Source organism: Anabrus simplex, chromosome 3 (genome assembly GCF_040414725.1).
Source record: "Anabrus simplex isolate iqAnaSimp1 chromosome 3, ASM4041472v1, whole genome shotgun sequence".
NCBI classification, from domain to species: domain Eukaryota; kingdom Metazoa; phylum Arthropoda; class Insecta; order Orthoptera; family Tettigoniidae; genus Anabrus; species Anabrus simplex.
Genome location: NC_090267.1, coordinates 461415794 through 461440627, shown reverse-complemented (window position 1 = coordinate 461440627; position 24834 = coordinate 461415794). Strand labels below are relative to the sequence as shown.

The 24834-nt window shown below is 40.4% G+C and overlaps 1 protein-coding gene across 1 annotated transcript in view; it reads right to left on the bottom strand.

The window, feature by feature from the left end:
- cad (caudal) overlaps nucleotides 1-22206 on the bottom strand; it is a 291229-nt gene extending 269023 nt beyond the window's left edge. Inside the window, exon 1 of the mRNA XM_067143555.2 lies at nucleotides 21425-22206. Within this exon, the coding sequence (XP_066999656.2) occupies nucleotides 21425-21902 (478 nt within the window). The 5' untranslated portion in view covers nucleotides 21903-22206. The remainder of the gene's footprint in view (nucleotides 1-21424) is intronic.
- Nucleotides 22207-24834: the final 2628 nt, after the last annotated feature.

Genomic DNA, 24834 nt, shown 5'->3' with positions numbered 1-24834 from the left:
CTCTTCCGTCATATACAAATTATTATCCATTGCACCATCTTCAATTCACACATTATTGTTGAACCGTAAGTTATAACAATAACATATTGTTTTTTAGTAGATAACTAATTTGTGTACTTATATATCGTCGCTCCTATGCCAAAATCGCGAATATGACAATGCTCTTCCGATCCATTATTTCCCTTAAGACTGGTCAGTGGTCACGAATTCCAGCCATATATGCATATGCCGTCCATCAGGACAATTTTCGTACCGTACTGAAGGTCAGAGTTTGACAGAGCTCTGAGAGATCTAAATAAGAACAAGGCACCTGGAATTGATGATATTCCCTCTGAATTACTGACTGCCCTAGGAGAAAGCAGCATGGCAAGGTTATTCCATTTAGTATGTAAGATGTATGAGACAGGACAAGTCCCATCCGATTTTCGTCAGAATGTTGTTATACCTATTCCCAAGAAAGCCGGTGCTGACAGGTGTGAAAACTACCGCACCATTAGTTTAGTATCTCATGCCTGCAAAATTTTAACACGTATTATTTACAGAAGAATGGAAAAACAAGTTGAAGCTGAGTTGGCAGAAGATCAATTTGGCTTGAGAAGAAATGTAGGAACACGTGAAGCAATCCTGATTTTACGTCTGATCTTAGAGGATCGAATCAAGAAGGACAAGCCCACGTACATGGCATTCATTGATCTAGAAAAGGCATTCGATAATGTTGATTGGACCAAGCTATTTACGATTCTGAAGGTGATTGGGATCAGATACCGAGAACGAAGAATTATCTACAATCTGTATAAAAATCAGTCTGCAGTTATAAGAATCGAGGGCTTTGAAAAAGAAGCAGCAATCCAGAAAGGAGTGAGACAAGGCTGCAGTTTGTCCCCCTCTCCTTTTCAATGTTTACATAGAACAGGCAGTAAAGGAAATCAAAGAGGAATTTGGAAAACGAATCACAATCCAAGGAAATGAAATCAAAACCTTGAGATTTGCCGATTATATTGTTGTTTTATCTGAGTTTGCAGAAGATCTTGAGAAGGTGCTGAATGGTATGGACAAAGTCTTGGGTAAGGAGTACAAGATGAAAATAAATAAGTTCAAAACAAAAGTAATGGAGTGCAGTCGAACGAAGGCAGGTGATGCAGGAAATATTAAATTAGGAAATATGAATATTGTTACTTGGGTAGTAAAATAACTAACGATGGCAGAAGTAAGGAGGATATAAAATGCAGACTAGCACAAGCAAGGAAGAGCTTTCTTAAGAAAAGAAATTTGCTCGCTTCAAAGATTGATATATGAATTAGAAAGATGTTTTTGAAGACTTTCGTATGGAGCGTGGCATTGTATGGAAGTGAAACATGGACGATAACTAGCTCAGAAAGAAAGAGAATAGAAGCTTTTGAAATGTCGTGTTACAGAAGAATGCTGAAGGTGAGATGGATAGATCGAATCACAAATGAAGAGATACTGAATCGAATAAGTGATAGGAGATCGATTTGGCTAAATTTGACAAGAAGAAGAGATAGAATGATAGGATACATCTTAAGACACCCAGGACTTGTTCAGTTGGTTTTTGAAGGAAGTGTAGGTGGTAAGAACGGTAGGGGTAGACCAAGGTATGAATATGACAAGCAGATTAGAGCAGATGTAGGATGCAGTAGTTACGTAGAACTGAAAAGGTTAGCACAGGATAGGGTGGCATGGAGGTCTGCATCAAACCAGTCTATGGACTGATGACTCGAACAACAACACTGTAGGAATGTATGTTTGCGTGACGTATTTACCCACTCCTAGATTGTGATGTGATTATGTTTCATTTTCCTTTACACGCTCGTATAGGAAAATGAGAACGAAAATTGTCCCGATGGACGGCATATGAATATGTGACTGGGAGGCGTGACTGGTTTTAAAGGAAATAATGAACAGGAAGAGCATTGTCACATTCACGGTTCTGGCATAGCAGCAACAATATGCAATTGGTACAAGTTTTGTGGTACCATGAAATAAACCCCAAAAGTAATTTTCTCCTCTCCTGAAAAATTACTGATTTGAGGTCTTCAGTTTCTGAATGAATCAACGCCGCATATCTCAACTACCTCTCCTTCACCCATCAGCGTTTTCACCCGATTCAACTACTCGCTTACCATTCTTATAAACCGTACACGGTGATGTGAAGAGTACGGTACAAGAAAAAAGTAATCAGCTTGAATTCCTGTTACCTGAGATAAGTTATTTGAGCAACTGACATGGAAAGTGACCTTTTGCGATGCGAGTAATATGGTTATGGAATTTAGAAACTAGTAACGTAAACTTATCACTTTAGTGGCTCTTGTGTGCAATATTTTATTATGTACCATGGTGAATTTAGGGTCAACTGGGGCAAATATGGGACAGCAAAATGTTGGGGTAAAAGCGAGACACCGAGCTCGATAACTGCAGTCGCTTAAGTGCGGCCAGTATCCAGTATTCGGGAGATAGTAGATTCGAACCCCACTGTCAGCAGCCCTGAAAATGGTTTTCCGTGGTTTCCCATTTTCACACCATACAAATGCTGGGGCTGTACCTTAATTAAGGCCACGGCCGCTTCCTTCACACTCCTAGCCCTTCCCTGTCCCATCGTCGCCATAAGACCTATCTGTGTCGGTGCGACGTAAAGCAACTAGCAAAATAAAAAAGCGAGACATCATCATAGCTTCTTACAAGTAGCCTACTGTACATTATCTGTAAGCTTGATTAGCGGCAACAGATTATTTTGAGTTCACTGAATGGCAGTGTTATACAAAATTGGAGTTACAGAGTATTTTTTGCTTCACAGCAAGAAAGGTTTGCTTCGAGAAATCGAGAAATTCGTGCAACCGAATTTCGAGTAATAGAGAAATAAATACACGTGAAGAATAGGACAAACGACTGGGAAATTGAAGTTACTTCGAGATATTGAAAATTCGAGTAATGGAAGTTCGAGATATCGAGGTTCGGCTGTACTTTTAATCCAGGAGGTGTGACTTCTGATCCCTTCAGTTTATACAGCTGTTGTCATCAGCATTGCGACGTCCTTTTTCTAACCGTATCTTCACATGTTTATCAGGTTTGAAATTGTTTGCCACTGACGTGTACTCAGAAATGTTGGCAAGAAAATGTAATCTACTTCACTGTCATTTTATTGGCTTGGAGAACCATTGGAGTCATGTGATTACAATAAAGACGGCGCCGTCGAAGTACTTTTATTTTACAGAGCAAATTCACTCTCACTGGGTCTCGTCAGATTATCACGAACACAATTATCGCTATCCTATTTTACATCACTGACGCTTTTCTTTACTTCTCTTATGATACATCTGTCCATGACTGCAAATATAATTATTAGCTAATAACAATGTTCTAGCCACGTGCACACGCAGACAGATAACACAGCACAGATTTGGCCGTTTATGACGAGAGATGTTACGATAGAAGATGCGATGCAACAAAATTCAAACCTTGAAACCTAAACCAGACATAAATTACTGTAGTTCACGCTTACTAGTCTAGTAACCGTACTATAGTTAAATGAAAACTTTAAGGTAACTTCCTGTGTTATCAATTACTGAAACTTTTTTTTCATATCATAAATAACTTACTCTATTTAAACAGTTTATCAGTAAGTCTTTTCTAATGATTAATAATAATAATAATAATAATAATAATAATAATAATAATAATAATAATGTTATTGGTTTTACGTCCCACTACTTTTAACGTTTATGGAGATTCCAAGCTGCCGGAATTTAGTCCCACAGGCATTCTTTTACGTGCAAGTAGGTCTTCCAACACGAGGCTAGTGTATTTGAGCACGTAGAAATACCAGCGGACTGGACCAGGATAGAACCTGCCAAGTTAGTGTCTGAAGTCCAGAGCTTCAACAGTCTGAGATACTCAGCCAGGCTGACAGGTAACAAAAAGATGTATCTATGTGGAATTTAGAAGAAGGATATTACTAACTAACTAAACTATGCCCTCACGTAACATGAAAATGGAATTTCAGCACTCTTAAGTTAAAGCTGTCCGGCTCTATGGCTAAATGGTTAGCGTACTGGCCTTTGGTCGCAGGGGTCCCGAGTTCGATTTCCGGCAGGGCAGGGGATTTTAAGCATAACTGGTTAATTCCCCTGGCATTGGGACTGAGTGTATGCACCGTCTTCATCATCATTTCATCCTCATCACAACGCGCAGGTTGCCTACGGGAGTCAAATCAAAAGACCTGCATCTGGCGAACCAAACTTGTCCTCGGACACTCCCAGCACTGAAAGCCATACATCATTTCATTTTTTTCACTTTAAGTGTACAGTACTAGATGGCACAGTAAACGGAATCTCTTTTGGGCGTCTGTACCTGAGTTTTAATTAATTTTGACGGGTAAACACTAAATGTGTTATCACAGACCTCTTGCATGCTGACATCGTACGACATGGAGTGTCGAATGGACTTTTTCCGCCCTTCAAAAATCATACCACCTCTGCCGGGTGTGAATCCGCTATCTTGGGGTCCGGAGGCCGACACTCTACCACTGATCCACAGATAGGCCCTACGTATTTCGGTCTTGTGCCAGGTGAAAAGCCTGCACCGCGGTGTACGGTTAGTATGCCTGCCTCTTACCGGGGCCCCGGGTTCGATTCCCGGCCAGGTCTGGGATTTTTACCTGGATATCCGGGTTCAAGGTCCACTCAGCATACGTGATTACAACTGAGGAGCTATCTGACGGTGAGATAGTAGCCCTGGTCTATAAAATCAAGAATAACGGCCGAGAATATTCGTCATGCTGACCACACCTCACCTCTTAATCTGCAGACCTTCGGGCTGAGGAGTGCTCGCTTGGTAGGCCAAGAGCCTTCGGGGCTGTTGCGCCATGGGTTTTCGTTTGGTTTTTGGCCAGCTGAAGAAGCTGCTGGGCGTTGGGTATGTTCGTCCATTTCTCTGAGTCATTTAGCCACAATTTCCTTCTGCAATTCCACGACGACCTAGAATAAAAGCCTTGCCTCTAACGAGGGCCGGATTAAGGAGGGGGCTAAAGGGGCTGCAGTCCCGGGCCCCGCGTACCAAGAGGCCCTTGACCGAACCTAAAATTGTATAAAATGGCCTGCTGCTCCACCTCCGTGCATGTATATGAATATTTACGCTCGCAAAATATCGAACACGCATTCTTCCTTCGTTCCTTCGTTCCTTCCTTCCTTCCTTCCTCCCTTCCTTCCTTCCTTCTTATCAGCTGTCCGCGTTAGTATTTCAGCACTGCTAAGAATAAATTACCGTCCGGAGACACGAATCCTTGCTACTTACGCACTGTAATTATTGTAAAGGTTATTGTTGACGAAAATTTAAATCTGGCAGCTTGCGAGTACGGGCAGATGGGGAAGAGGTCTAGGAAGTGAGTGGGAGGCGACAGGGGAAGCACGGTGGAATGCGCATGCTATACATTTGCATCGGGAAGAGAACTTCCAGTTCACCTCTGATTACTGAACCATTCGTAAGTTACATTTGGTGAAATTGACCTAGATTACAATTATAATATATTTTAACGATATTTCTGTATTTTTGGATGCGAGGCTGCTGACGTAGGAAGGAGAAAACGTTACTTTGTCACAGCACTTGCGGATATACACAACGCAAATATTTGATTGCTGACTGGGACATTTTCTGTTAGCCGATATTTCTATTGATAGACATTCGGATAATCAATACGTTACTGCAGGCAGGAATGAGTTTGCCAATGATATAACGAAAAAAGTAGTAGACCTACAATTCATAATACTACAATGTCCTTCATTATCTCATAATACCATTTGTGCTAGCTTTTTATAAGTTGATTTAGTTTTACATTTTAGATTTTAAATTCATGTAATGCCAATAAGATAATGGGAATGAGATCGTAGTAAGTTCTGTTTTGTATGTCGATTTGATAGTGATAGTGATGATGAGACAAATGTAAAATATGTTTTGACATGAAATATTGACACGAAAAATAAAGAAAAATTGTAGTCTATTTCAACACTTCCCTATTCATCAATTTAAGTGGAAGTAGTTCTATAACAACTTTAGTATGCTAGTCTTACGTGATGTTACGAAGAAGAGCCCCCACATTTTTAAATAGCCCAGGGCCCCTAAACACCTTAATCCGACACTGCCTCTAACGCAGTTTACAAACCATGCAAAAAGAAGTAAATCTCTGTGTGGACATGGACGGGAGTGAAAGGGAGAGAAAATGTCGTCAAATGAATGAATTACTGTACGAGTGTAAATATGTGAATAATGTAGGCTAATTATTGTATACCAGGTGGCTCCCGAACGCCGTACTTTCTACTTATAAATGTCCCGCATGCACAAATGATGAATGGGATGTCTACCAAGGGATTTTCACAGGGGCACTACTGCCAGCGGGCAGGTTACGTCAGAATGTGAAGAGATAAGAACCGGACTGTCGCTCGCAGCATGGTACTCAGCGCTACCGGCCTTGCATTAGTAAACCTCGTTTTCCACCCGACAGTTCTAGGCTGGTGTATGGTACAGCCGCACTATATTTGCTGTCTGCATATCGGCAATTGCTAGTGTGTTCAGCAGTGACGAATACATAGACATTATGTTAATCTGGACAACCTGGTCGGAATGCAGCCGAAGCTCCAAATAGACGTCTGCCATCTACACACGTGTTTCGCCGAACAGCATCAGTTTTTGCTTCATACAAGCAACTCTTTTAGCGAGTGGAATGTCTACACGTGTACAAATTAATAAGTTATTAAATTTCCTTTTCTGCATCTTTCTCGTGTTTACAAACAGTAGCGGCGATTAGGGGGTGGGGCGAGGAGGACAGTCGCCTCCCCCACCCCCCACTTTGTGGAGTAAACATTACATTTTTATTCTACTTTAGCCAGCTGGAACTAGGAATTATTTTTAGAAAAAGCTATTTGTACAAGCCTTGTTGTCTTATCTGCTAATTCTTTCCTTTCTTTTCTTTAATTATTAACATAATTATTGGCGGAAATATACACAAAATGCCGTTCATCACGGCTAACCGATTTGTATAGCGCTACGGCAAGTAGAGGTGACTTTGCATGTGCTGTGAAGAAAGGTAGTAGGGGTACATAATTATTTGCCAAGGTCGTGGACACTGAGATTTAATTCACCCGCTTGCCGCGCGCATTCGTCAGTCTGGCACTCTCTTTAGTGTCTGTTAGTTTCTTAGTGTGTATTCAAATACTAAATGATTTTAATTGTATAGCCTAATTATGCCGTACTTCTATTTAATTGTACCGGGCGAGCTGGCCGTGTGGTTAGGGGCTCGCAGCTGTGAGCCTGCACCCGGTAGATAGTGGTTTACAATCCCACTGTCGGCAGCCTTGAAAATGGTTTTCCGTGGTTTCCCATTTCCATAACAAGCAAATGCTGGGGATGTACCTTAATTTAAGGCCACGGCCGCTTCCTTGTCATGCCTAGCCCTTTCCTGTGTAATCGTCACCGTAAGTACTATCTGTGTCGGTGCGACGTAAAGCCAATTTTAAAAACAATATATTTAATTGTAATTGTAATTTCAACCTGAGATAATACCAAATTTACTTTTACCGGCCTAAATTCTTTATTCTGTGTTATGTTATTTGTACCGGGCGGTACACCTCCACGCCGCTAATTTAAAATGTGCGCCAATTGAAACTCCTCTGCTGGAGGAAGTCTGAACTTTATTGATGGTATTAATTTTCAAGTTTCTCAGAAGAAGTCACTACGTGGAAAATTTGGAGTTTTTGAACTAGGTCATTTTCGACGTATTTTTGTTTTGCTTGTAGTAAGAAGTGTGAACTTTCTCTTCTAGAGGACACTACTGAAGATCAACAATAGTGCACCCTAGTGCGGAGTGAAAGAACTGTTGTTTTTTTTTTGGAGAAATTTTTATTTCAAAAGTTTGTTTCTTGTTAAATTTCTTTCTGTTATTGCTTAAGTTGGCTGTATACCCCTCTCTTTCCCCTTGTTTTGTATTTAGCCTATCCCGAATTTCTTTAATTTATTTCTGACCAATTGAATGTAGCTTCCCCCAACTGGAATATGTTGCGGTATCCTACCCAATAAACGTTTTTGTGGGAGGGTGTTCTCATTCCCCTAACGCCTCGAACCTTCCGCGAGAGGATATAAACTGCTGATTTTTGGGTCTCCGGGCCACTTCTGTTCCATCTTTCAGTGTGTAAAGTACATAGCAGGGGGCGGGAAGCGCCTCTTTCTTCGGCGACAGTCAACAACCAGGTAATGGCCGACTAATTACTTCTTTTCTTGCTTGCTCAGCAGTTTAACTCTCGGGGCGGGTCCGAAGTTTTTCCATTATGTAACCTTCCTTAAAATGTAAAGAAACTTCTATCTATTCTATCTTTTAAACTACATATTGGGATAGAGAGTGCTTAACCCTCTCGAGCTCCCACTCATATTTTTTGAGGTGAACTTATATTTTTCTCAACCTATTCTTCTTCGACTTAATGTAAATTATTTCCTTATTAAGTCACCTCTTTAGTATGGGATTAGCCCTTGTATTAACGGCCTAGTGCCAAGTAGGTTTTAAACAAAGCGTATTAGGAGCGCAAGATCGCCTCCTCTCAAATTGTTATTTTAGAGGTCATGTAATTACCCTTTTTCATTTAATAGACCTCAGTAGGTTGGGTATTTTACCCCTGTGTCTATGTCCCGAGAGGACAACTTGAAGGTGGAGTTTGGTGTGGCCTTTGAGAGGCTTAAAGTTGAGAGCGAGTGGCTCTTTTCGAAAATTGAGTGTTGTATGCCTCGAGGAGGCTTTTCTGTGTAATTTGGAGCAAGTGCTCTGGGACATGAATGGGGTTTTCGGCCCCTCTGGTAAAACTTATTTTGGAGTAAGGTTGGGCTAATTGCCCTAGAAATGTGAATTCGGGGCTCGAAGCCCAAATCTTGTAAATATTGTAACTACCTTTTGACTTGCTACTCTGTACCTGCCATGCTTGTTATTTCTTTATTTTGAAAGAAAAATATAACCTTGTTAAATTTTAAATTAATTTTACTTTCGTAGCTTGAGACCTATTCACCACCCCGCACCTTCTTTCACGCATAACTACCGCAAAAACACGGTAACATTATTTATTATGTAAATGTAATTAACCTGCCCCGTGGTTTATTTGTAATAATAGTTTTTTGAGATTTTGATTCAATGCTGTATAATAAAATTTTCATCAGGTCTCGCGGCTCGACAGTAGTGAGGTGGAGCACCATCACGCTGAAACCAATGTTGCAGGTTTTCTAGAGACAATTCTGTCTCTAAAAATTCCAGATAACGCCTACCAGTGAGCCTAGGGGCTATAAAAACAGGCCCAATTATGTAGTCTCCCAGAATACCGCACAACACATTAACCCCCGACTGGAGTTGCATATGCTGTGCTGGAACCCAGTGGAGGTTTACTGGAGCCCAATAATGGAGGCGGACAATAATAAATTCTGCAAAGTAATAATAGGTTGCTAGTTGCTTCACGTCGCGCCGACACAGACAGGTCCCATGGCGACGATGGGACAGGGAAGGGCTGGGAGTAGGAAGGAAGCGGCCGTGGCCTTAATTAAGGTACAGCCCCAGCATTTGCCTGGTGTGAAAATGGGAAACCACGGAAAACCATTTTCAGGGCTGCCGACAGTGGGGTTCGAACCTACTATCTCCCGAATACTGGATACTGGCCGCACTTAAGCGACTGCAGCTATCGAGCTCGGTAGTAATAATAGGTCTTCCAGAATGTACAACCAATAGCGGAGTTAGAATAATGTATGAAGATATAAGCATTCAATCAGATATAGCTAGGAAAGTAACAAAATATTGGTTCAGTTTAAGAATGGGAAACGGGAAGGATATACTGAATGCAGCATACCAACATCAGACGAAACACTTACATGATGATTATTGGCTAATGAAAGTCAAGAGGATGCTCGACGCAATAGGAATGGGAGATTACTGGGTATTCCGCCTCCTTGGTGTAGTGGTTAGTATGATTAGCTGCCACCCCCTGAGGCCCGGGTTGGATTCCCGGCTCTGCCACGTAATTTGAAAAGTGGTACGAGGACTGGAACAGGGTCCACTCAGCCTCGGGAGTTCAACTGAGTAGAGCGGGGTTAGATTCTCTCCTCAGCCGTCTTCAAAGTGGTTTTCCGTGGTTTCCCACTTCTCCTCCAGGCAAATGCCGGGATGGTATCTAACCTAAGGCCTTTCCTATCACACCGTCGCCATAAGACCTATCTGTGTCGGTGCGACGTAAAGCCACTAGCAAAAAAATAAAGCAGTCGAACCTACACACATATCAGGAACGGAGAACGGTGTCTGGACCTCACATGGTCCCAACAGAACGAGGGTACGTGTGGCGATACATCAAACATCATTTGCCGGCATATGAATGAGTCACTATGACCGAGACTAGGTATGATTTTTAAGTATGGATGTACCACCAATAAACAGACACTCGTCCCTTTTAGAACATTACATCTGCAATAATAGTCTTCTTACTGGTGTTTTCCACAGTTTCTTGAAGTCAGCCCTTGCGGGTGAACTTGGCCCAGGTTTACGGCCAAATACCTTCACTGACACCAATCGTATGTGGAATATTGTGTATTGAGACGAACCAGACGAATTCCCCATAGCCTATGCAGTACTTCGTTGATCACTTTTTTTTCCAGACAATATAGCCTGCGTAATGGATCCGCAGAAGTTAACCATCATCTGTCTTAGCAAGCCTGGCTACCCTTAAAAATGTTTGCCAAGAATATGAGAAGCAGGGCACGGATTTTTATCACATAATAAATGCCAAAAACAACATAAAATAATATTAAAAATCCTTAAAACGATTTAGAATGACCGAGAAAATCACCAAATATCTGAAGGAAAACATAATATTTACCCAAAATAATAAATATGTGCATTGACCACATTCCCTTTAACTCGTAATGTAGTGAAAAAATTAATAAATGGCATCAGATAATAATAATAATAATAATAATAATAATAATAATAATAATAATAATAATAATAATAATAAAACTGAGCTAAACTAAGACACTACAACACTAATTAAAACAGAACGTATGCTAGTGAATGCCTCTGAAGGACGGAAATGTCGGAACAAAGAGAAGCCGGGAGATTAGAAATATAGATCTTCCTTAACATCCAGAAATCGTGGATGGCCAATATAGTTTACGAGGAAGGAGAGTACTATACCAGGAAAGCGAAAGATTGAGTCATCAAGTCATCAATGAAGAAATAAGACTCAATGGACGAGACGAGGCTGACAAAAGTGACTTTTTTTTTCTATTTGCTTTACGTCGCACCGACACAGATAGATCTTATGGCGGCGATGGGAGAGGAAAGGCCTAGGAATCGGAAGGAAGCGGCCGTGGCCTTAATTAAGGTACAGCCTGATGTGAAAATGGGAAACTACGGAAAACCATCTTCAGAGCTGCCGACAGTGGGGTTCGAACCCACTATCTCCCGGATGCGAGCTCCTAACCGCACGGCCAACTCGCCCGGTAAAGTGATTTTTAACACTTGACACCTTACCATACCGTACTGTAGGGATGTTGTTTCCATGGTGAATTTATGTACTCCTACAGTATGATGTATTCAAGTCCGACCCCGCAGTACAGGGGGCAACGCGTCCGCGTGTCACCCGGCGGCCCCGGGTTCGATTCCCGGCCGGGTCAGAGGTTTTTAATTGTAATGATTAATATCCCTGGCCTGGGGACTGGGTGTTTGTGACGTCCTTAATCTTCCTTTCCTCACACACAACATTCCACACTACCGCCATTCCAATTACACGCAGGTTCGTACAATATGGTACCAGTAGGGGCAAAAGATCCACATGGGTCGACGTCCCGAACAAACAGCATTTATTTATAAAATATATAATAAATAAAAAAATGATGTATGGAAGGTTCATTTTCCCTTACACACTAACATAGGAAAATGAGCACAACGACATACAAATGCGTGCCTAGGAGGCGTGACCAATCTTAAGGAATATCGGGTAGGAAGAGCATAATAATAATAATAATAATAATAATAATAATAATAATAATAATAATAATAAGAGCCTCCGTGGCTCAGACGGCAGCGCGTCGGCCTCTCACCGCTGGATACCGTGGTTCAAATCCCGGTCACTCCATGCGAGATTTGTGCTGGACAAAGCGGAGACGGGACAGGTTTTTCTCCGGGTACTCCGGTTTTCCCTGTCATCTTTCATTCCAGCAACACTCTCCATTCTCATTTCATAGCATATTCTATATCAGTCATTAATAAATCACTTTAGGAGTGGCGACCCCATCGTACTAATAGCCTATATCTGCTTCATTCATTCCATCCCTGACCCGGTCAATGACTGGAAAACAGGTTGTAGGTTTTCATTTTCAATAATAGAATAATAATAATAATAATAATAATAATAATAATAATAATAATAGCCTAATATCATTTCGTCTGGCTATTTCTAGCCGGATACAGCCCTTGTAAGGCAGACCCTCCAATGAGGGTGAGCGGTATCTGCCATGTGTAGGAAACTGCATGTTATTGTGGTAGAGGATAGTGTTATGTGCAGTGTGTGAGTTGCAGGGATGTTGGGAATAGCACAAACACCCAGCTCCCGATCCAAGGGAATTCACCATTTAAGGTTAAAGTCTCCGACACGGCCGGGAATCAAACCCGGTACCTTCTGGACCAAAGGCCAGCGCTCTAACCATTTAGCCATGGAGCCGGACAGGAAGAGCATTGGGACATACGAGGTTTTAAAAAGAGAGCCATCGATATTCTGGATTGTCTTAGCGTCTCACAGAAACAGAGGAAAATTGAAAAGAAAAAAAAAAAGAATTGGTTTAACGTTTAATGTCGCACAGTTTTTGCGGCCAGTTCAATACTACTGCAGAAGCAGCAATCATTTCACCTACATCCGCATTTTTTGAATTTTTTCCACATCCGAGTAAGCCTATCCATTAGAGTTATTATAGCCGTTCCAATATATAATTATGGTATTTGGAGATGCTAAGGTACCACAAATTTTGTTCAGGAATTCCTTTGAGTACCAGTTAATCTACCGACGTGAAGCTGGAATGTTTTGGCACCTTCAAATACCATTGGACTGCATTAGGAACGGAACCCGACACTTTAGACTCAGAACGCCAGCGCTCTACCATCTGCGCCACTCAGCTCGGCAAGACTCGTTGGCTGAATGGTCAGCGTACTGGCCTTCGGTTCAGAGGGTCCCGGGGTCGATTCCCGGCCGGGTTGGGGATTTTAACCTTAATTGGTTAATTCCAATGGCACGGGGGCTGGGTGTATGTGTTGTCTTCATCATCATTTCATCCTCATCATGACGCGCAGGTCGCCTACGGGAGTCAACTAGGAAGACCTGCACCTGGCGAGCCGAACCCGTCCTGGGATATCCCGGCACTAAAAGCCATACGACATTTATTACCACAATAACACGCAGTTAATATACCTACACAAGGCAGATGCCGCCCACCCTCATCGGAGGGTCTGCCTACAAGGGCTGCACTCGACTAGAAATAGCCACATTAAATTATTATATAGCTCGGCAAGCAAGAGAGAGAAAAAAAGAAGAAGATCTAGACTTGCAATACACAGCGTTCTAAGAAATGGGACCTGCGACTCCCACGAAACATTACACGTAATCTGTTAGGCCTATTTTCGTCCCCCAGTCATCAGTCGAAGCCCATGAAAGGACAAGTGGATTATAGGAGCCAATAACAAGATTACTTCCAAGTAACTGTCCAACGTATTGAAAGGTGAAATCGACTGAACTAAGAAGACAAGTGACCACTTGGACGTTGAACGGCGTGTGAAAGGAGGGATCATGCTGAATGAACACGGAATGTAGGTACTGTATTTGCCTCAGAGAACTACACATAGCTCCAATAGCATCTATTAAAGGTCAAGGTCTTGGATTAACTGGATGGTATGGATGATTTAAATGTGTTACCATAATTTACTTCTCTAGAATAAAGAGTGGCTAAAATAGCAAAAACATAGATTGGATAATTGCTACTGCTGATTCTAATGTTATTGAAAGTATTTGAGCAATAAGTAAAATAGAAAGTGTTTCTCCAACATGATAAGTTAGATGATAGAAACAAATTACAGATCATGGTATAAAAGGAGTTCAGTTCCCACACAGGTAGTAATTATTCTCTAACCCTTACTATCAGGAGCGGCGATTGGGAGGGGGGACAAAGGGTGGCAGTCTCCCCACACTTTGTAGAGAAAATATTACTTTTTTTATTCCATTTTAGCCAACTGAAACAAGGAATTATAGGAATTACTTTAAAAAAGCACTTTGTACAAGCCCTATTGTCTTATCAGTTAATCCTTTATTTTCTTTAATTATTGACAAAATTACTAGCGGAAATACGCCAAAAACCGAATTGTATAGCACCACAGCAAGACTTTGTATGTGCTGTGAGGAAGGGTAGCAGGGGTATATATATATATATATATATATTCTTTTTTTTTTTTTTTTTTTTTTTTTTTTTGGCCAAGCTCACGGACACAAGGGCATGATTCACCCGCTTGCTGCGCGCGTTTGTCAGTCTGCAAGCCTTTTTAGTGCATGTTAATTTGTAAGTGCGTAGTCAATTACTAAATTATTTTTAATTATATATTTGCGCTGAACGTCTATTTGATTGTAATACATGTATAATATTGTTCCATTGATGAAAATTTTATGGGATAGAATTAAAATGACAGAAAACTATTAGTACCACACTTAAGTTGTAAACCTTTACCTCTCTGTCAAAATTCGCTCAGAGAGCATCAAAAATATATTTTTCTTGCCCCCCCCCCCTACTTCTAATTCCCAATCGCCGCTACTGCTTACTGTATTCCAGAAAACACAATTTAAAATCAGTGTTTGTAATTGCCACACTGACATTACCCGACGTTACCTAGAAAAGAGATAAATCATGCAACTGTAAAATCTGTGTATTTTCCTAAATAGACTTTTGCATTAATATTCTCTACAGGAAGCTATTCTTTCATCCGTGGTTCACTTTTTCAATAATCATAGAATATTTGCAGATCACTAATCTTGCCGGTCAGAAGTAGTTAATATCCAATTACCTTAAATTAACAAATCTCCAATTACGAAGTTTTATTTTCTCCAGAGCCAGACTGAAAACATGGCCATGATTATCTGATCTTAAAAAATACATTTCTATTACATTCTATTAATTTCTATTACCTAATGTTGACAGGTAGGGTCTAAATAATTTTGAAAAACACGCCCCTTTGCATTCGAAATAAAAATGGAAGCCCTATTATTATGATCACGATATGAACAGTCAAGTAAGAACCACGAGCTTGGACGCTTGAAAGCTGTAGACATTTCAACATTATTTTATGACAACGCAAATCATTAGGGTATCTATAGGCCTATATTAAAAGAGTTTACTAAAAAAGAGCTTTAGAAAATCCGTCCGTCTATTCTACGGGACCGATTTGTTTAATTTTTGTGTTATTCCCTCCGGAATTATCTGCCGGTGTGAATCATCAGATAGGTCTCTAAGTTCAGGCAACTTTGAGTAATCATAAAATCAACATTTTAAATGACCACTCGAATAACTGCATGCGAAGGCTTACCCTAAACGACAATACATTCTGTACTTAGCCGATTGCTAAGCGACTAACACTTTCATCAATATTCTGATAACCTTCATCCTTAGTAATTTAATTGTATGAGGCCATGTTTAAAAACTACCTGTCAAGCCACAGAGTAGGCTATACACTTTCTGATCATGAAAGAATTCTATTCCCTTTAAATATTCTTTGATTCTCTAACTTTTGTCAAGTTCCAAATTATATTCAACAGATTGCAGAGCGTTCCTTATAACTTACATGCTGCTAGAAGAAAAAAGTCTACGTGCAAACAGACCTCATCATGACATACGTCTTAGACATTGTCTGGGAACACCTATCGAAGAATAACCTTAAGGCCATGAATTTTAAAATAGTTCTCTGTCTGGCAAAAAAAAAAAAACCGCTCCTTCGATACTAAACTATGAGCACACGAGAAAACCGGTCTATATACAAGAACCTTTGCCTTCTACGACACAATACCAAGCTGTACATCAAGAACTGCAGGATTTAAAAAAGCGAAAATATGGATAGATTTTTATCAGACGGCATGATGACGTCAGGATGGATGAATTCTGACTGCGAACTGCGGTATACCATAACGTGCTTCTTATAAATGTTCATAAAACCATTGAAAAGGGCAGGCAAAACAATATGAGTAGGACAGGCATATCAAGACGAGTTATCTGACCTATTTATAACGACTGCTGCGGAGGAACACGGGTCCTCTAGTTATATTATAACTTATTATAGACCTGTTATTTTCATCATCATCATCATCATCATCATCTGTTTACCCTCCAGGTTCGGTTTTTCCTTCGGACTTAGCGAGGGATCCCACCTCTACCGCCTCAAGGGCAGTGTCCTGGAGCTTCAGACTCTTGGTCGGGGGATACAACTGGGGAGTATGACCAGTACCTCGCCCAGGTGGCCTCACCTGCTATGCTGAACAGGGGCCTTGTGGAGGGATGGGAAGAGTGCAAGGGATAGGCAAGGAAGAGGGAAGGAAGCGGCCGTGGCCTTAAGTTAGGTACCATCCCGGCATTCGCCTGGAGGAGAAGTGGGAAACCACGGAAAACCACTTCCAGGATGGCTGAGATGGGAATCGAACCCACCTCTACTCAGTTGACCTCCCGAGGCTGAGTGGACCCCGTTCCAGCCCTCGTACCACTTTTCAAATTTCGTGGCAGAGCCGGGAATCGAACCCGGGCCTCCGGGGGTGGCAGCTAATCACGCTAACCACTACACCACAGAGGCGGACCCTGTTATTTTACAAATAAATATATTAATTGTTTAACAACTCTTCAATTGATATAGATATTAAGAGATCCCAGGATGTCAGAATTTTGTCCTGCAGGAGTTCTTTAAAGACATGGAGTCGTCGCGCTTTAAAAGACCTCCTACATGAACAAGAATCGAATCCGTTATCTTGGGAATAAAAGGACAAGGATTAACTGACTGCACCACTGAGGTCGACAAAACATAACAATATTGTTGATCTCCTCTGGAAATTCACCAAAATTTTCCGCTGAGTATTACACGATCTGTAATTGGGGGTAGATGATAAACATAATATTATGCTCTCATTAACTCTAAAGTTATTTCTTATCCTTTATATTTTACTGAATGAATAAAATAGTTTCACACTTCCTCACTTCAACTCGGATGATGTGCAAATCTCCCGAAAATAAGAGAGACTTGTGTTTAAACACACAATCATTCAGCCATGATTAACTGTTGATTATAAATCTAACTCGACCAAATAAAGTGCCAAGAAATTTGCGACCGAGTTCGAGAGCTGCAGTCGCTTAAGTGCGGCCAGTATCCAGTATTCGGGAGATAGTGGGTTCGATCCCCACTGTCGGCATCCCTGAAGATGGTTTTCCGTGGTTTCCAATTTTCACACCAGGCAAATCCTGGGGCTGTACCTTAATCAGGGCCACGGCCGCTTCCGTCCCACTCCTACACCCTTCCTCTGCCATCGCCGCCATAAGAGCTATCTGTGTCGGTGCGACGTAAATCAAATAGCAAAAAGAAATTTGCCATCAGTTATACCAGGAGTCAACACTTTAAAACAGGAGTTTCAACATTTTTCTTGCAATAGATTACTCCATACAAGAGAAAGATAGAAAGATTTTTTACAGGCATTAATCTAATCAAAATATTAGTAGGCTATAATAAAAGTTGTGAGAAATTAACATAAACTTTCATTGTAAGAAGTGATCTGTCAACGCAACTGTGCACGGAACAGAGTATTCACACAACGATAATGAAAAATCTCCATACACTAGGGTTCAATCAGAAAGTGGTTACTTCAGTAACGCATTTGTAACATTATAATGTTTATAGTTACTTTCAAATATTCATTCTAGAGCGAACCAACAAACTTGCATAACCAATATAAATGGTCCGTTATTGGACATTATAAATTTTCCAGCTAACTCATTCCTGGTTGCCAGCGTTTCGCCCTCGTGTGCTAGGCTGGGCTCATCAGTTGGTACCTAGCACACCTACCAAGACGCATGGCTAGTGCATACCGTGTGCTAGGTACCAACTGATGAGCCCAGCCTAGCACACGAGGGCGAAACGCTGGCAACCAGGAATGAGTTAGCTGGAAAATTTATAATGTCCAATAACGGACCATTTATATTGGTATTATAAATTTACTCATTCGGAACAAATATTACAGATTCCCTATGGGAACCAACATCTGTATTATCTGATGGCCAAGCAGGCATCAATTTTTAGTAGTGAGACAGTGTGTCTCATAGTGCATTAGCACTGCCGGTGGCTACAATTGGCCTACGCAGTGGCCTCCACGGTATGCACTAGCCATGCGTCTTGGTAGGTGTGCTAGGTACCAACTGATGAGCCCAGCCTAGCACACGAGGGCGAAACGCTGGCAACCAGGAATGAGTTAGCTGGAAAATTTATAATGTCCAATAACGGACCATTTATATTGGTATTATAAATTTACTCATTCGGAACAAATATTACAGGTTCCCTATGGGAACCAACATCTGTATTAACTTGCATAACTGAACACCAGAATCATTTCTATCGTTTTATTTTACCACTAGGCGATACAATTTACACCTCGGGGAGAATGAAAGGCTACGAGGGTATAGGTACATGATTATACTAAAAACAACGAAGTCGATCACATAAGAATTCGGTACGCATAGCCTACACTTCTGAATATAAAAGCGTGATTTGTGGTCAAAAACCTATGGAATAGCCTATATCTCTAAACTAGGGCTCAACAATCTAAAGATTCACTTTATAGCTTGGACCTTTTATAACTAAATCCATGAAAAAATTATAATTCATTTCCACTGCCTCATTAATAAGTCAGCACCTTACATTCAATGGCGCAGCAATAGTTTTGATGACTAGAAGTAAATAATCATACAAAAACATTTACCAAGAAGTGTGTTTAGAATACGTAAGTAGCCTATATCCGAGCTAAAAATGTATAACGCATGAACGGAGTAATATAAATATCCTGTACTGAAAATTATTCAATCATCAGCGCTATTTACTAACCAAGTTTATGAGACTCATTTATAAATCATAAATTTCCATATGTTTTGAGAAGTATAGTACTATTTATTGCTCAATAATTTGCTACTCTAGGGGATAGTCTAACGGAGCCCCGCTGCAGGAATGCTAAATCTAACGTAGGAAACTCGTTTTTCCCAGCCGTAGCAAATTCTCTCTCTCCGAGTATGTGTGCCGTCGTCAGTTATTTTTATTTCCTAAAACATGAATTCCGTATTTCTTATTGTCATTACATTCACTATTTCTTTGAAGGCATCTTACGTCGAAGTTTTCGCCAGGACTACGGCAACAGATTTCTTCAGAACGATATTTATTCCTGAACATCGCTTCGAGAGCATGCACGGGTACACAGGTATTCTTGAAACCATAATCGTATATTATATTATTATTATTATTATTATTATTATTATCTCTGACTTAAATTAATGGAATTGGTGATAACGTTAAACTTGAAAATAATATTTACATTACGGCGGTACCTATTCGGCTAGGAATAGTCTGTTTTTTGAGCTACCGGTACTGTATTGTTTCCTTTATTCTACACCATTTTAAAAGTAACTTACGTTGATAGATAGACCTACGACATGCAAATAAATTTCTGGCAGTCTCAATATACCAGAAATTCTGCTTGAAAAATCACATGACGATGACGTAAAAATCACATTTTATTTATTTATTTATTTATTTATTTATTTATTTATTTATTTATTTATTTATTTATTTATTAAACGTTCCCGAGAGCGTAGGCCGCCACGGGGAACAGTACATAGCGAAATACAAAGATGCGATATGATTTACATCTTTTTAAATTACATACAGATATAGACCTACTATTTTACAATACCAACGCCATTCCAAGGAAAGACAGGAAGAATCAGTGATGGTGCCAATAAAATTTTTTGTGAAGCTCCTCCGTTATGATTCTTTCTATAACCATTCTGTTAATTGATTAGAATCACCTACAAACGGGAAATGAAATAAATCTACTTGCGGTGACTATAAAAATTATTCAGTAACATGCTTGAACATTTCTCGCGTATTTCATAAAGTAAATTTAGATAAATAAATAAATAAATAAATAAATAAATAAATAAATAAATAAATAAATAAAAGTCACCCATTATATCTGCTTCAAGAAAAGTATAATCATTGATGTTCGGCGGCGAATGCCATCAAAATAATTCAACGTAGGCCATAAGCCTACGTTAGCTACTAAGCTAAAGAATAGGGTTCAGTTTCAAAAGAAGTAGCCTACTGTAGCCTACCGTAAAGCAAGGGTGTTTCTCTTTCCTATTACAGTTCTTGTTTTCCTGCTTAACAGAATCATACTTTTGAAATGCAACATATTAGCCTATGAAGGTGCAGTGTATGAAGAATATTATCGGCTTACTTCTGAAACCTAGTGCACCGGTATCCCTTTTACCGAGGCACTAAACGTTATATCTATTGAGCTTTTTCTATTTCTAAATTCAATAAATATTTTCTTATTGCGTATATTTTGTATGTTTTAAACATAATATCTTTAATTTGTACATTTTACGTGATTTGCGACATTTTACACGGCCAGGATAATACTTCGTTTGTATAACGTTTCATTTTTCATTTAATACTTCTAACTACACCACTGTCCTAGTCTACTTTGAATAGTCTATTCTAAATAATAAAAGTGAGAAGCTAAAATTCAACACTTCAACACTTCGTGCAATTCTGGTCATGACAAAGGTAGCCCACACTATAACCTACTTAAACGAACGTTTCGCATTATTAGGGAATAATTTATTTATCATGTCGCGTCTTTCTACAGAATTTTCCATATTTACAAGGTGATTAAATCGCACATATTATTAAAGTATTAATGAAGGCCTATGACATTTACAGTAATGCCTTGATTCAGAAAACACTTATTTCCTCTCAACTACCGACGAAAGTAAGTGCGATATTCATAAGAGGTTTTACACATTAATCTTCCTGTAACCATCCCTATCTCAAATATGGTCAAAATTTTACGTACGACATTTCAGAAGGTGACGACATGCTTAAGAAAAGTTCTGCCTCAAATAGGCCTAATCTAGTAACAGATAATTTTCCAATTAAGCATTATTTATTTTTAACATAGACTAATGGAATAGCGAATTTGTTGTACACTACGGTAGCTATAAGTAACTACTAACCAGCATGATGTAGGTTTCAATTAAATAATTGCATATTAAACTTGAATGTTCTTACCGGGATTCGGCTGGCTCTGATAGGACGGTTTTTTCATCCACTCGTAGGGGCTGCGGACCGGTACGGGTCTCCCATGTTGTTGAGGGGGTGTCAGGGTACCCCCTGCCGCCCCGGGGCTGGATAACTCGCTGCTGGATACCGTGATAGGAGGCGAAGGCAGTTGTGATTCTTCAAGCACCGCCGCTACCCCGGCCATAGTCGGCGGGACCCCAAAATCGGGCGTCCCTGTACCCCATTCGGGTTGAAACATGTGGTGATGATGGTGCCATGGCCCTCCCTGATGCTGGTCTTCCTGTACGCAGTTCAGATACTGCTGCGTGGTGTTCACTTGGTGAGGGGGCGGCTGATACCCTGTAGGAGCCCCATACCAGCCCGCGGCGGGACTGGCAGGGTGGTGGAACTGTGGAGGACCACCACCAGGAGCGGTCGCCTGTTGCTGATGTCGATACATCGCCAGAGGATTATAATAAGAGACCATCGTCCACACACCACAAATATTACACCATCACATTCACTCGCAAAAACGGAGATCCGAAAAGGCTCCAGTCACGAAGTCATCACAAAACCACTACAGTAAAATATTGTCTCTTCAATAGAACACAAAGTCACTATAACATTCAATCAGTCCCTCCACCTCCACAGCTGATGATAGTAATAATAATAATCATTCACACTTCAGTTTAATTGCCCTCTCTAGTTTACAACAGTTTTATTGCGACCGCTCTGCAGATGATACCTCTCACATGCGACAACTCCCTTCTGTCAGTCTGACTTAACTCCGCCGTAACTTGCTACGCAATGCCCCCAGTTGCTCCCCGTCTTACTCGCCCAGCCAATGAGGGAAAGAAGGCGGGGTATAAAAAGCACCAATAATGATCAAGAAGCTACAACATGGCTGCGCGGAGACCTCTCCCATCCCACCAATCATGACAATACAACGGGCGCCCCTATTGTGTGGAGCAATGGCGAACTAACGGACTGTTTACAAGGAACAATTGAAACAAGAATGTCACGTGCTCCGTAAGTTAGTATTGACCATTTATTTTACGGACCGAGAAGTATGTTTCCTTTAAAACTTGTTTATACATCTGGTTGACACTGCACTTAAAAGGGAATTCTCCTGTAATTTATTCTTATTTATTGTGGGTAGGCTACTTTGAGTGCAATTTGTTCTCTTTCTTAGTAGTTTACAATCTGTGAACTTAACATTTGTAATGAATGGCGACATTTACAGCTACTGTGGGTGTCTTAAAATAAAGACCCTTCATGAGTCCATTAAAGTAGTTGAAATTTATCACAGGCCAATTAAAATCCTCTTCTTTTCACGGTTATGGTCACATTTTATGATTTAATCATACTGATCATCTGCTTCTCTCCTAGCGCCTCTAAATGGCTCTTGTAAGCGATAACAATTGCAGAGCTTCTCCCAAGAACCATCATCATCATCATCATCATTTAGCCTCGTTGTTGATCTTAGTGACCTCTTTTATTTTGTAATTCCTTTGTCGCAACCTGGACGAGTGTCTTCAGCTTTTCTGAATATGATCCGAATAGATAGACCAGTGATTTTCTTCACTTGATATAACCATCTACTTGCTGGTCTTCCTCGTGCTCTACTGCCTTCAACTTTGCCTTGCAAAATGGTATTTTCGAAATTCTGTCCTTCTCTTTTGAAAATGTGGCTGCGAAGCGTGACCAGTCTTCAGGTAAATAGGCCTCTAATGGATAGGAAGAGCATTGTGACATACGAGGTTTGGTTCCTTCACCCACGATATTATTATTATTATTATTATTATTATTATTATTATTATTATTATTATTATTATTATTATTATTATTATTCGTTGGAGCCATCTAGGACCACGTTAAGTCTTGTTACATTTGGCATTTCGCTTCGCTTTCTTTTGAGCCCAGAATTCCCTCATTCTCTGTGAGTGGTTCAGCTTACGTTCCTCTGTCCAGGTGGTACCTTGTCTTCTTTTCGGTTGCTTGTCTCGGTTTAGCCAATTCGTCAGTACCTATCTTTTAGCGGAAGAGATCTCTATTGAAGGCGTCTTCGGGTTTTATATGCAGCATTTGGAGGTCTTCTTTGGTGTTCATAAATCAGGGCATTGTGGTTTTGGGTTTGGTGTGAAAAAAGTGAAAGATGTGTTTAGTCAGCCTGTTTCCGTCCATTCGTTTGAGATGACAGTAATATCGTGCCCGTCTCTTACGGATTGTTCCTGTAATTTTCTCTATTTTGCTGTACACTTCTTTGTTGGATTTTTTTTTATAATGAGTGCCATTCTTGAAAGTGGATCCCATGATACTTCTGATGATTTTGCGCTCTTTTTTCTCCAGTTCTTCGAGGAGTCCTTTATTAGCATTTAGGGATAGGGTTTGGGCTGCATACATAACTACAGGCTTCAGAACAGTTTCATTATGATGTAGTTTAGTATTTTTGGACAGGCATTTTTTGTTGTAGATTGAGCGCGACGTTTGATAGACTATTTCAAGTTTGTGTAATCGTTCCTTAAGTGCTTCTTTGACCAGTCCATTTTTCATTATAATCTCGCCCAGATACTTAAATTTTTCTACTCGGTTGATCTTCCCGTATTTTATCTGGAGTTTTGCTGGGGCATCTTTGATGTTAGTCTTTACTTCGCTTTTTTCAAACGATATCTGCAAGCCAATTTGTTTAACGATTTCTTTTAGAAGGTCGATTTGCATCCTATCAGTTTCTACATAGTTTGACAGAATGGCGATGTCATCAGCAAACGCTGAACAGTCGATCATGATCCCCTTAGATTTTGTTCCCATTCTCAGAGGACTATAGTCAGCTTCTAATAATTTGTTCGCCAGGTCCTAATGATATTTTCGAGCACGCAGTCGAAAAGCATCGGAGAGAGCCCATCACCTTGTCTGACTCCTGTTTTGACCTCGAAGGATCTGATAGGCAACCTATTAATATTATTGTTATTATTATTCTCCAAAAACCGTAAACGTAGTAAGTGGGACCTAAAGCAAATAACATTATTATTATTATTATTATTATTATTATTATTATTATTATTATTATTATTATTATTATTATTTCTGAGGTCGGTTATGTTCGCTTTACGGAAGCGAAAGCTGGGTGAACTCAGGATATCTTATTCATAAGTTAGAAGTAACAGACATGACAGTAGCGATAACGATTGCTGGTACAAACAGGTGGGAACAATGGCAGGAGGGTACTCGGAATGAGGAGATAGAGGCTAAGTCAGGAATGAACTCGATGGATGAAGCTGTACGCATAAACCGGCTTCGGTGGTGGGGTCATGTGACGCGAATGGAGGAGGATAGGTTACCTAGGAGAATAATGGACTCTGTTATGGAGGGGAAGAGAAGTAGAGGGAGACCAAGACGTCAATGGTTAGACTCAGTTTCTA